The 12,375-nt window shown below is 41.1% G+C and overlaps 1 protein-coding gene across 6 annotated transcripts in view; it reads right to left on the reverse strand.

Moving 5' to 3' along the window:
- Positions 1-12,375, reverse strand: part of Pde1a (phosphodiesterase 1A) — a 239,366-nt gene that overhangs the window by 59,005 nt on the left and 167,986 nt on the right. For 5 of the 6 annotated variants that reach the window (XM_013346009.2, XM_013346008.2, XM_013346007.2 and 2 more), the window contains one exon: positions 3,755-3,937. In XM_013346009.2, coding sequence (XP_013201463.1) covers positions 3,755-3,937 — 183 coding nt within the window. Of the gene's footprint in view, positions 1-3,754; positions 3,963-12,375 lie in introns of all 6 variants that reach the window. The other variant, XM_026778177.1, reaches the window with a different exon arrangement.

Raw genomic sequence — 12,375 nt, forward strand, 5'->3', positions numbered from 1 at the left:
AAGAAGAAGAAGAAGAAGAAGAAGAAGAAGAAGAAGAAGAAGAAGAAGAAGAAGAAGAAGAAGAAGAAGAAGAAGAAGAAGAAGAGAGAAGAGAGAAGAGAAGGAGAAGAAAAGGAAGGAAGGAAACAGGCGGAAAATCTACCATCTTTTAAAAATAAAAATTGCTGAGGACACGTCAAAGTATTTTTGAATCTGTGGTCTATGAATTAAAAATCCAGAAAACACAATTTGAAAAATAATAGTAAAAAAACCAAGTAATTTGTTGTGATTTCCTTTTAAATAATGACTTCATGGAGCTCAGAAATGAATTGAGTTTAATTTCTCAAAAGGGAGCTCCCTCCTGCACCCCGCTTCAGCACAGAAACTCAACTCTTCACTTTTTCCTGTTTTAATTTCAAGTTCTCTTCCAGTCTTGGAGGGATTTTCAGATGGTGATCAGTCCAGCAGCAGACTTCTTTACTAAACCCTTCAGGAGGGTTTCCAAGAAAATGGCTTTTATTAATTACCCCCTGGAGCTAAGTATAATACTCCAGCCCTAGAGCAAGGAAGGTACTTAGCACACAACAAGGGTTCAGAGAGTGCTGACTGTTCCTTGTGGATTCTGAGGAAAGTCTTTATCCACCTATCTTTCCTATGACTGTCATGAAGAAAAGAGCAATGGGTTGAGATGGAGCAATGATCAGGGAAATGATCAACACAATAAGGACGCTTAAAGCATTAAATAGTATTGGATCAGTGTGATTTCCTGGCACAGGAGGGAAGGGGGCTGGGAAGGATAGAGAACCCAGCATTGAATCCTTGGTTAGCTGCTTGGTAGCTATGTGGCATTTGGAACAGTCTTTAATAGTTCATTTTTAAAAGGAGAATCCCAAGCTTTCTGTGAAGACTAAAGAAATAAATGCTGGGTAAATCTAGCACCAAGGTTCTTTGACTTGGAAATTGGCTTTGAATCTGAGCATTACTTACAATATGGAATGAAAAGAGGCAAGCAATTTTTAAAAATTTCCAAAAAATTTTTTTTAAAAGTTCTGTATTGCCGGGCGGTGGTGGTGCACGCCTTTAATCCCAGCACTCGGGAGGCAGAGGCAGGCGGATCTCTGTGAATTCAAGACCAGCCTGGTCTACAAGAGCTAGTTCCAGGACAGGCTCCAAAACCACAGAGAAACCCTGTCTCGAAAAACCAAAAAAAAAAAAAAAAATTCTGTATTATGTTAGCCTTCCTGTCCTATCATTAGGGGTAGAAATATAAAATTAAAAATTTTATATTAGAGCAAATAAAAAGGAAAAGCAACACAACTGCTCCAGAAATGCGAGGGATTGCAGATATCTTCATCAATGGCCTTTCGTCTCATTAAACAAGTCGTGTGCCATGCATGCAGGAAAAAGACTAAGGAGTTTCCTGGAATCCAATAGGTGGTAAAGTCCAAGTGACACTCTAAGGGATTACTTTAGAAGGCTTCTCTAAAACTATGAGATATAATTCTAAACTTTTAAAGAAACCAAAACACTGTTCTCATCGCTGTCCCAGGTAACATTTGGACAAACAATTGTCAGCACCTGCGGAGTCTCGGGAGAACTTCATAGGAGAAACAAGGGGACTTCTATTTCCATACTGAAAGTAATTACTTTTGAAAAATTCAAGATAAACGATATCAATAATGGAACGTTGATATTGATAGATCAAGATTTTCCTTCTACACTCTTCAAACATGCTGATTTACAATAGTCAAACTTTTATTTAAGTTACCTTATGCGTGTTTTGAAATTTCTATTTAGAAAGGAAGCTTGATTTGTATGGTATTTCATAAGAAAACAAATAGAAACTTACCAGGTCAATGCGTGAATCCGAATGCATAACCTTGTCTCAATGCATGCACATTCGGTTGGCTCTCATCCATACTTTGCTTTGCCTTTCAGCTTGCAAACTTTTTAACAAGGAAGATAACTTATATTCCCACAGCAAGCCAAGCATGGGCTGAGACTCTGCAACACTACTTGGATGTTTTTAATTTGATGCCATGGGATATCAATAATCCTCTTATGAAAGGACACTCTCCTCAGCCCAGCATCCTGGCTTCAGACTTCTGTCAGAATATACACCAAAGAAGGTGATGCCCTGTCACTAACTAGAATATCTTTAGTTTTCTTTTGAGTTTTTAGTTGTTGTTTTTTTTTTTTTTTTTTTTTTTTAAGCCAATCAGATGGGGCTGAGAAGCTAGTGAGGGAATTTGGATAATAACTCACTAGATGAGCTTTTAAGGTGTATCTTCCTGAAATAAGCTTTGGAAAGTGTTGACATCATGGTCCTAACACATCTTTAAACTGAATTTGCAATAGGATTCTTTTATGCTTTCCCACTTACATTTTGAAAATCAAGTATCTTTTCCATCATTTTTTTTTTTTTTTGGGCTGGAAACGAGGCTTCAAAATATTGAAAGATAAAAACAGTGACCAGAATTCACTTAAATGTAAAGGGTGCTGAAGCTGAGCTTGGTAACATAAGCCTGTAGTCCTAGCTCTCCAGAAACATGAGCCAGGAAAGTTGAAAATTCAAGGCCAGCCTGACCTAACCAGTCACTGTCTCAAAAACAGTGCCCTGTGAATCTCTGTGAGTTCGAGGCCAGCCTGGTCTACAAGAGCTAGTTCCAGGCCGGGCGGTGGTGGCGCACGCCTTTAATCCCAGCACTCGGGAGGCAGAGGCAGGTGGATCTCTGTGAGTTCGAGACCAGCCTGGTCTACAGAGCTAGTTCCAGGACAGGCTCCAAAGCCACAGAGAAACCCTGTCTCGAAAAACCAAAAAAAAAAAAAAAAAAAAAAAAAAAAAAAAAAGAGCTAGTTCCAGGATAGACTCCAAAACGACAGAGAAACCCTGTCTCAGAAAAACAAAACAAAACAGAACAACAACAAAAAAACCCAAAAATCAAACAAACAAACAACAACAACAACAACAAAAAATAAAAACAGTGCCCTGATGTGTAATAATTGCCCATCCTTCAATTTGGTCAGTTTCAAAAACATTAAAATTGCCACTTTTACATATAATTAAACACATTACTTTTTAACATGAGAAATTCCTGATAAATGCTTCTCAGTTTTGCCAGACGTGGTTATACTCAGTCATTCTGAAACATCTCATTTCAAAGAAAGAAAAATAGTCTTTTCTCTTAATGATTAAAAAACATTTGAAACTTGGCCCTATGAATACTTGCAAATGCTGGAAACTCTGGTGACCTCCGTGATATGGGGACCTTCTTCTTTCCATGACACTAAAGTCTAAGTCCTCCAAAGGAGAAGTGAGAGAGATGTCACCTCACTATGGAAACAGGAAGAAGGAAGTCTTTTCGATTTAGGACAAAAAAAAAAAAAAAAAAACTCATTTGACTTTGAAATAAAGATTACTGCCCATTATAGGATTCATTTTATGGGTTATTGTAACTTGTTCATATGAAATTGAATGATAAGCTGTGAACATATTAGGATTGTTTGTAAACGGTTATCTACAAAGATGTCTTTCCAGTGGGGTATGATATCAGTCTCCCTGTCGGCCTACTAGAAAAAAGAAAAGACATCAAGACAAGGTGCTTTTGTTGTGGCCTTATCGGTCACAAGTGCAAACTGTCCGCTCCAGTTAGACTTGGGACGGTAAGTGTCCTCCGGGGACGGTGTAGGATGAGCCCTCAGGATTTCTATGTACCAAACACGCTTGCTGCCCCTTTGGATTCTCTTTCCTTGGGACGCGAACCATGCCTCTTACCTTTCCACAAAAATGCCAGCCTGAACAGCGTGGACGATGCTCCGAAACTTGGGTTTTTCCTCGGGTTTCTTCTTCGTCATCCCCATTTTCCGCGTAAAGGTAGAAGCCAACCAGTCCCGGACTTCCGATGGGACTGAGTCGGTCTGAATGTCGCTGAGCTCATCTTCGGGGTCAAGAAGTCTTCTACAAACACACGTAGAGGTAAACACTGGGAGAGGGGAGCAAAAACTAACAAGGAAACATGCATCGCAATGTTTTCGCTCTTTCTCTGTTTCTTAACGTGAACTGTTTAAAAGAACGGAGTTAACATTTGGGAAGCTGCCGAGTTTTCAAGTTGATCCCTTGCTGGAGGCAGGAAATGGTACATGATCGCATCTGCGGCTCCCCAAATACTGAAGGACAGTATTAGCAGGGGTTTGTCAGTCTCATTAATATGCCATTCTAATGGCGATTAAAACAAAGAAAGACAGGAAGGAAAATTCATAAGTGTGTGTTACTGAGAAAGCAAGCAGAATGGGAAGAAAAGGTGGTTGGGGCTATCACAACTCACAATTTTTCTGTCCATTTCATATAACACCAATGCAATGTACATGCCCCCCCCCACACACACACACACAAACACATGCATGTGTTATTTAGGGAAGAATAAATAAAAAGATTGCACACTTTCAGTCAAGATGCAATTTCTTTTTCTGAGCACTTTCAGTCTGAGTTGTTTAGCCCATAGCTGTGGTGTGCAAGGCTGCCAAGAGCTATGGTGAAAGCTCATTCCAGGAGTCTAGCCTCTGAGCGGGTGGATCACTGTCAGTAAAGACCCAATTTGAACATAAGGGTGAAAATTTCACAGGTTTGGAACTTGTGATCAGGAACCAAGTGTCGCAGTACTCCAGACACTAAGGCTCCTGATGGCAAGGCTGAGGCCAACCTGGACCAGCTTGAAATGAAATCTTGTCTCTACAAAGTCAAAACAACATAGAGGACTGCAGGCCCAGGACATCAACAGAGTGTTAAGGAGACAGTGCAAATTGAGTTCTGGGAAGTGGCATGGACCGGTTGATAAGAAGCTGTAGCTGCCACAGAGGAGGGAGCTGAGGGAGCATCCTGACTGAAAGCCTGCCAGGGTCTGTAACTGAGAGCTTACTAACAACTCGAACTGGAAATAATAAGTGAAAGTTTTCCCACTAGATAGAAAGCGAGCTACACAGACCAGTCTGCTTCATCCACAGAACTCAAAGTAGCTTTGTTTTCTTGACAGGGCAGCAGATCGATAACCAGATATCCTTGGCATAGTTTATCTCTGGCCTTACGCTCTGTAAATCAGCACGACCCTTTCAATGGTCCCCTCTGTGTGTTGCTCCCTTCTGCACACATACACGATACTTATTTTTCATGATGTTCATAAATACAAATGCATTTATGAAACAGTAAAAATAAACACTAAAGTGCTGGAGTTACAAAACTACATGTACATATAAGACAAAAGACATTCAGTTGAATATTCATGCTGATCAATACTCACTTGGTAATTTTTTTAACCTTATTTTGCTTCTTGGGCTTGAAAGAGTTTGATTTAGTACTAGACCACTGACACTGTAATTCAAAGTAAATTTTTTTTACAGCTCTTTTGCCCATTTCAAGGCAGATTCCTTAGCCCATCTTAGCATGGTATTTTGATACATGCCTTGAAATTTTCATTACTTAAAGACTATGCCATTTCTATTATCTCTTATGCAGTGATCAGCTAAGGTTACAGAGCAGGGCAGCTGGAACAGGAACCATTGTGGTGTAATTGCATGATGTCACCGTTCTTCACATTCTTGCCTCCCAGTTCTTACCAGAGGGCTGAAACAGAATGCCAGCCGGATGGTAACCATTGCCCAGTTTTTCCACCACACACTTGTATTGGGGACTTGAAGGCTGCATATTCTAAACTCACAAACTTCCCAAGACAGATGGCTAAACAAGACAAACTTAATACGTGTGACCGGGGTGTGTTACTCGGAAGTCTGGCGATTTGTAGTTATGATGCATGCAAATCTTCATTGAGAAAGAGCTTGGGATTTCAGGGGAAAGAATGATCTTTATTTATTATAGAATAAAGGAATAAAGGAAGGGAGCATCAAAAGAGAAAAGCAGGGAATCCACCATTGTCTACCGTAATGGCACATCTTGAAACAGCAACAGATACTTCTCCAGGGGTCCAGTTGGTAAGACAATGGGGATAGGATGCCTAGCTCTGTGTTTAAGTGATGTGTTAGATGTTTCTACGAAGGTCTGCTTTTTTAACATGAAGATGGAGTAAAGTAAATTACCCTTCAAAACATGCATAGGCCTCATCAAATCAGTTGAAGGCCTTAAAGAAAAAGATGGAGTTATCTTAAGGAGAAAACTCTGAGTTGGGATAACACCTAGATTCAAGACTACAACATTCATTCCCTATAAATTTCAGCTTGCTATAGGCCGCCTTGCTGATCGTCAGTTAGCTCTTAAAACTCACTTCTCTGCCTCTCCACTGTATGAACAGCGTGGACTAACTCCCTCTGTAAACTAGTCAGATACAGGTAAAGGCTTGCCCTATATTGATTTCTGAGAGCATATTGTTTCTTTATCTGCTTTTAATATATAAATAAAATCCTATCTAAATTAGGCATTTAAACACCATATTCTTGAGACATATCAACACTATTGTTAGCCTATAAAATGATGAAAAATTGAAAACTTCTGGGAATGATGTTGGAAATTTTGAATCCCAGCACTCAGGAGGCAAAGGCAGGTGGTTGTCTGTGAGTTCAAGGCCAGCCTGCTCTACAGAGTGAGTTTCAGGTGAAGCAGGATCTTATCTCAAAAGAACATTTTCTTTTTGAAAATGCAGCATGGTCCTTCTTTGTATGAGATATAATTATGACAGGAAACACTACTTTGGATACGGTCATCAGGAGTTGTGTCATTTAAGACCCAAAGAAAGAAAAAGAATTAAAGATTGGAAAAATCTAAGAAAAAGTCATTCTACAGAGATGGAAGAGCAAATGCAAATCCCCTGGGAGAGGCAGGATAAGAGAAATGTTTGAGAACAGAGAGAAGGCCAAAGGTGGCTAATGGGTACCAGAAGAAGCGGGTGGAATTTCCAGGAAGAGCTAACAAATACCTTCCTGTCTCTGCCCTATGTTCTTCAACCCTGCCAACACTACACCCCTTTTCTTCTTTATCCTACCAGTCCGTTCCTTTCCATCTTTATCTTTGTAGTCATAGAACATTCAAGTCAGTAAACAGTCAAGAATCCTGGGGTAGGGGAAGCACTAAGATGAAGATTATAGCAGAGTAAAACAGGAGAGCCTTGCATGCTGGGGTCGGGGGCTGTATACACGGATACAACTAACGGCCTCTGCTTCTCACTCCCAGCGTTCTTCATCCTGTGTCTTCTCTCGTCCTGCAATCTCCCTGGTGTTCATTTCCTCTTAGCACCACTCAGGGTAATTTGATGTTTATCTGATCAATCATAATATAATATGGACTAACATCATTGGACTTTTGTGGACAGAGAGTTATCATAAACACTTTTCAGATGTGGAAATATCTGAATATTTGCAGAAGGTTATGTCACCAAAAGCACAATACCTTGTATTTGGTTTATCTCTCATTCTCTTCACTTCTTACATAAACTTGTACAAAGAGAGGTTGTTAAAAATGGGTTTCTAAAATTTTTATAATTTAGTTTGGTCCAAATATCAATGGTTTGATTAACCTTTATCTTACAGTCAGAAGGCAATGTGAACATAAATATTTGCCCTGTGAGAATTGTTAAGAAGTAAGTCTTCCTGTTTTAGAAGCAGGCAGTGTGAAAATATAACTATTGGTATATTTTCCTTAAGAATCCATAAAGTGCGCTCTACAGGGAAGAAATGATAGAGCACATATATGTAACATGCTACCACTGTTGACCTCTAAAACATGTTTTGCTCTTTGACATGATGGTTCTAATCCCAACGAGAGTCAGCAAAGATTAAAGAGAGGTTCTCAGACAAGGGTACCAGAGAATGAGAAAAACTGACCTTGCATCCGATCAGTGATCAAGTGAGTCTTTGGAGCTATTTATAGGCCAAAATTTCTCTCCAAATAAGATGACACATCTCCCAGAGGACTTACAATTTGGACTAGAAAGTTTGCGGGGAAAGGGAAATAAAGGAGAAGGCAGCCTCGGAAGGAGAGGTCATGGGATTTTGACTCTTAAAATTGTGTGTCAGTGAAAACATTTCTGTCTGCAGTGGGCTCTTGGAAAACAGGCACACCCAGGGAGCCACAGCCCTTTCCAGGAAGTTGGTGGCCAGGGTTAAACTTAAATATTACAATTCAAAAGCTGGGTGAGATTGGGGGGGGGCATTTATATGATAAAATGTTTACTTCAAGAAGTAATTAACTCGTCCATTTTACCCCTAACATCTGATAAGCCCAGAGCAGGAACACAGTTCTCTACAGAAGACAGAATCACTATTTTCAGAAGACAGAATCACTATTTTGGTGTTTTTTCTCTGGTGAACAAACTATGTGCCCTGTGCTTCAATTTTACAATATCTAAAAGGCTTATTGTAAGTTAGCATGTGACGTGCCGACTCTTTGTATGGTAAGACTGTGACCACCTTCTCCTCCCTCCCCACCCCGTCCTGCTCAGGCCCTCAGTTTCTAGGTCTCACCTTCTAGTCAGATGCTCAGCACCCCTCCCCAGTGTAGTTTCTCTCCACCTGCTGGCCCTCAAAAGCAGCTGATTCTTGGCTCCTCTTAGGGAGGAAGGGCAGGTTCCGATAATGAGTACATCAAACACAGAGGCCTTTCTTTAAGAGAAAGGATATCAGAGGGGAAACGATGGCCTGGAGATCCGTGCATAGGGGATTTAGAGAAATGAGAACATGACAGCAGAGTCCAGTACCCTAGCACCTGTGAAAGGCAGAAGGAAACTGCTCCCAAACATGCTTTAGTTTGAAGACATGCCACCTCTATGGAGGGATAGGCATAGGTTACCACTGACACCAGGAAGCAGAAGTCATTGTTCAGGGAGGCAGAACTGAGACTTATGCTGAATTCACCTCTTCCATGTGGTACCCTGTTTTGGGGGTAGGATAAGAGGAGCCCACCTATCTACTGTAGACAACATCTTTTGTAGTCAGTGTTTCCCTCACAGAGGAACCCATTAAAGTTGCTTATTTAATTAACACGACTGTGCTCTGAGTTGACTAACATCTTCTCTCAGTTGCCTATCCACCAAAGAAACCCTGAACACGAAAACAGTCTCTCACTCAGATCAGAACCAGCTGATCACGATTCCAGTCAACTCTATTGCTTATGTTTTGAACCAGGAAAAAAAGGCAAAATTTAACTCATTCAACACTCAAAAAACTACCTTGGTGAAGATTTTCACCTTTGTCTACTTTGGTGACTAACGAAAGGGCACAGAACCCGAAGAGATTTGCTCAGTCAGTGGCTGTGACAAATTCTGAGATCCAGAGTGCCTGAGTTTGGCATCTGGGCCTTTAACTGTTGAGATCGTCTTCATTTTGAACGTATGATTTTCTTACAAAGTACACAGACTAGAGAGTGCCTTCCCATTAAGTAATAGTACCAGCAGCCATTATTCTCCAGCTGATCTATACTTTGATATTTAGAGATAAAAATAATCTAAAAAATTCTTGGTTGGAAGAGAAAACTGGTGGTAGGGAGAAAAGATGAATTTGAAGACATAAATGGGAGGTAGAATTGGTCAAAACTCATTTTATACACTTGAAAAAGTATCAAATATCTAAATGTCAAACTCATTTTACACATGTGTAAAAGTATCAAATATCTAAAAAGGAAAAAAAACATATAGGAGTTTAGCTTATTGGTAAAATACTGGTAGAAGAAAGCTTATATTTATTTACAAAGCATTCTCTTCCAGAGAAATATCAGATGGCAGAAATCTATGATACTTTGGGAGGTGATGTATTCATTGCTAGAAGGGAATCAGGTGTATTTGAAATTCCATTTCTGTCATCACTAACCTAACTCCTCAGTTCTAAACACAATGAAATGAATCTTCCAGGCTACTATCAAAGCATGTTCATGTATGTATGCATGTATGTATTCCCTATACTGCTCCAGAAAGAACAAAAATCTCACACATTCTCAAGCTTTGTGGTTGTTTAAAGCAGATCCAGTCCCCATTTTCTATAAATTGTGAGAATATGACCATTGTGTATGAGAGAGCACAGGATTGACCGTTTGGGTGGAGAAGGCAGTCATGCTGTTATTAGCTCAAGAGACAGATTCCCAAGAGGCAGATCTTGGCTATTAGAAGGTTGGCTAAGGATAGTGTGGAAGTCAGAGGTGGCCTTCCCGAAATTAAGGCTTGAGAAGGATTTGGCAGCTCCTTTGTATTCACCCAGGGAAGTGATATCCATACTTAGGGAGGTCCTGCCCTCTGGGACAGGCAGGAAGGGCCCCCAGGCATGTCCCAGTAAGGCTCTCAGATGGAATCAAGTTTCAGGGATAATATTTTATTTTTGGAGTGTGTTGGGGACAAAAGTGAGAGAGGATGAAATGAGCAGAATACCGCCCCAGGCCTCTCCGGGGACTCTTGGCTTCCCATTAGGAAATCTTAGCTCAAAACTCATCTTTGAATACATTCCATTAGGCACAAAGCTTAAAACTCTGCTAATTGCCAAGTTTTTGATTACTAAGCATCCTCTGCTTCATCACCTAGTACCTGCGTAGCTGGAAAAAGGCATCACCTATGTGAATCTCAGTTCCCGCTCAGAACAACAGAGACGGGAAGAGCATTGTGCCTCGTGGTGCCACTGAGGATGGAGGGGAGAAACTGAGGGAAAGTTGATTAGAACCACACCTGTCTCACAGTAAGCTCTTGCCTGTGTGGATTAGTCTACGCAGATTTCCTTTTATTAACACATAGGAAAAGGACTGGCATCATGGTGTCACAAGTGTTTGAAACATACATAATATGAAGACTTAGGAGAGCATATACATATATGCATGTGCGCACATATATATGTATATACATTTATTATATATACATACACATCCCACATATTACATGTGTTTACATGCACACATATGCATATCTATATACACATATATATTGCATGCATATACATACACATTACAAAGGCTATGAAAAGGCAGTGGAGGAGGGTCTCATAAATAATTTTTACATATTTTAAAAATTTACCTAGTAGAATAGGAAAAACAGCAGATGCAGAAGCAGAACAGACAGTAACAGGTTGAGGCGAGAAGGGGAAACAGGAAGACAGAGTTACTGCGTAGTTGGCTCCCCCATTTCCTTCTCTCCAATTCTTCCCCTACCCCTTCACTTCCTTTCTTTCCTGCCTTCATGCATTAAACCCATCGAACCCACAGAGAGCTGCCCATATGCGCATGGCAGAACCATCTACTGGAGCGTGGGTAGCCTCTCGGCGACCACACACCTGAAGAAAACTGATTCTGCATGACTCAGCAGCCACCAGTTGTTGTTGTTGATTGCCTTTCAGCTCCAGATAGGATTTCTTTATCCACGTGGGATGCAGGCTGGCTAGGCCTTGTGTATGCATTCAGCGCCAACGTGAGTTGATGCAGGCATAGGTCCTACCATGCCCAACAATACTCTTTGGCTGTAGAAATCCACCACCTCTGGCTCCTACGATCTTTGTACGTTTTTATGAAATGAGTCCTGAGTTTCGGAGTGAAGGGGTATGACTTAAATGTCCCAGTGAGATCAGAGCACGCCACAGTTCATCGTTCTCTGTTGAGTGCTTACGGTCTCTGTATCCATCACCGTGTACTGCAAAAAGAAGGTCCTCTGAGGAGGACTGACTGCAAGATAAGAACTTGGGAAATGGTTTGAGACTGTGTCCATTCAGCAGAATAATAGTGACGGGTTCACCCTGGGGTCCATGACCTAGCCAGTAACGGGGTTTGGTCCAAAAACAGTGGCATGGATGAGCTGTCTCGTGGAGGGGTCTTGTGTCCAACTAGAAAGTTATTCATTATTTCTATAATATTCATGTCAGTCCTGTGTGAGTCTTAATCATGCCAGGCTAATGGTCATTGTCGCTTACAGGATTCATGGTTTGCTAAATATAAGGATCTAACTTAGAAAGCAGATGTTATTGCTTAGAATCATGGTAAGGCTGTGGTGAGATCCTGGTGGGATGACAGATTAGGAGCATAAGTTAAGAATGGAGCTGACTTATGTGTCCAGAAGGATGCTATCAATGGCAAATGACACCAAACTTGAGGTACAGTAGCTTAAATACAAAGAAAACACATCATTTTCACTAACATTAAAACTAAAGGCAGGTGAGGGATTGTTAAAATCAGCAGGTCAGGGCTGGGGTTATGAGTGAACTGTTGAGAGCGCTGACTGCTCTTCCAGAAGATCTGGTGTTGATTCCCAGCACCCACAGGGCAGTTCATAGCCATCTGTAGCACCAGCTGCAGGACTCTGATGCCTTCCTTTGCCCGCCATGGGCACCACACATGCATGTTGCGGGAGGTCCTTCCGCTCCTCCAGCCTATAGCCGCTGAGATACCCGCCCATTGGGGCGTGGTCTCTCTCCCTTTAAAAAAGCGGCCACTTC

This window comes from Microtus ochrogaster, chromosome 4 (assembly GCF_000317375.1).
Source record: "Microtus ochrogaster isolate Prairie Vole_2 chromosome 4, MicOch1.0, whole genome shotgun sequence".
Lineage (NCBI taxonomy): Eukaryota > Metazoa > Chordata > Mammalia > Rodentia > Cricetidae > Microtus > Microtus ochrogaster.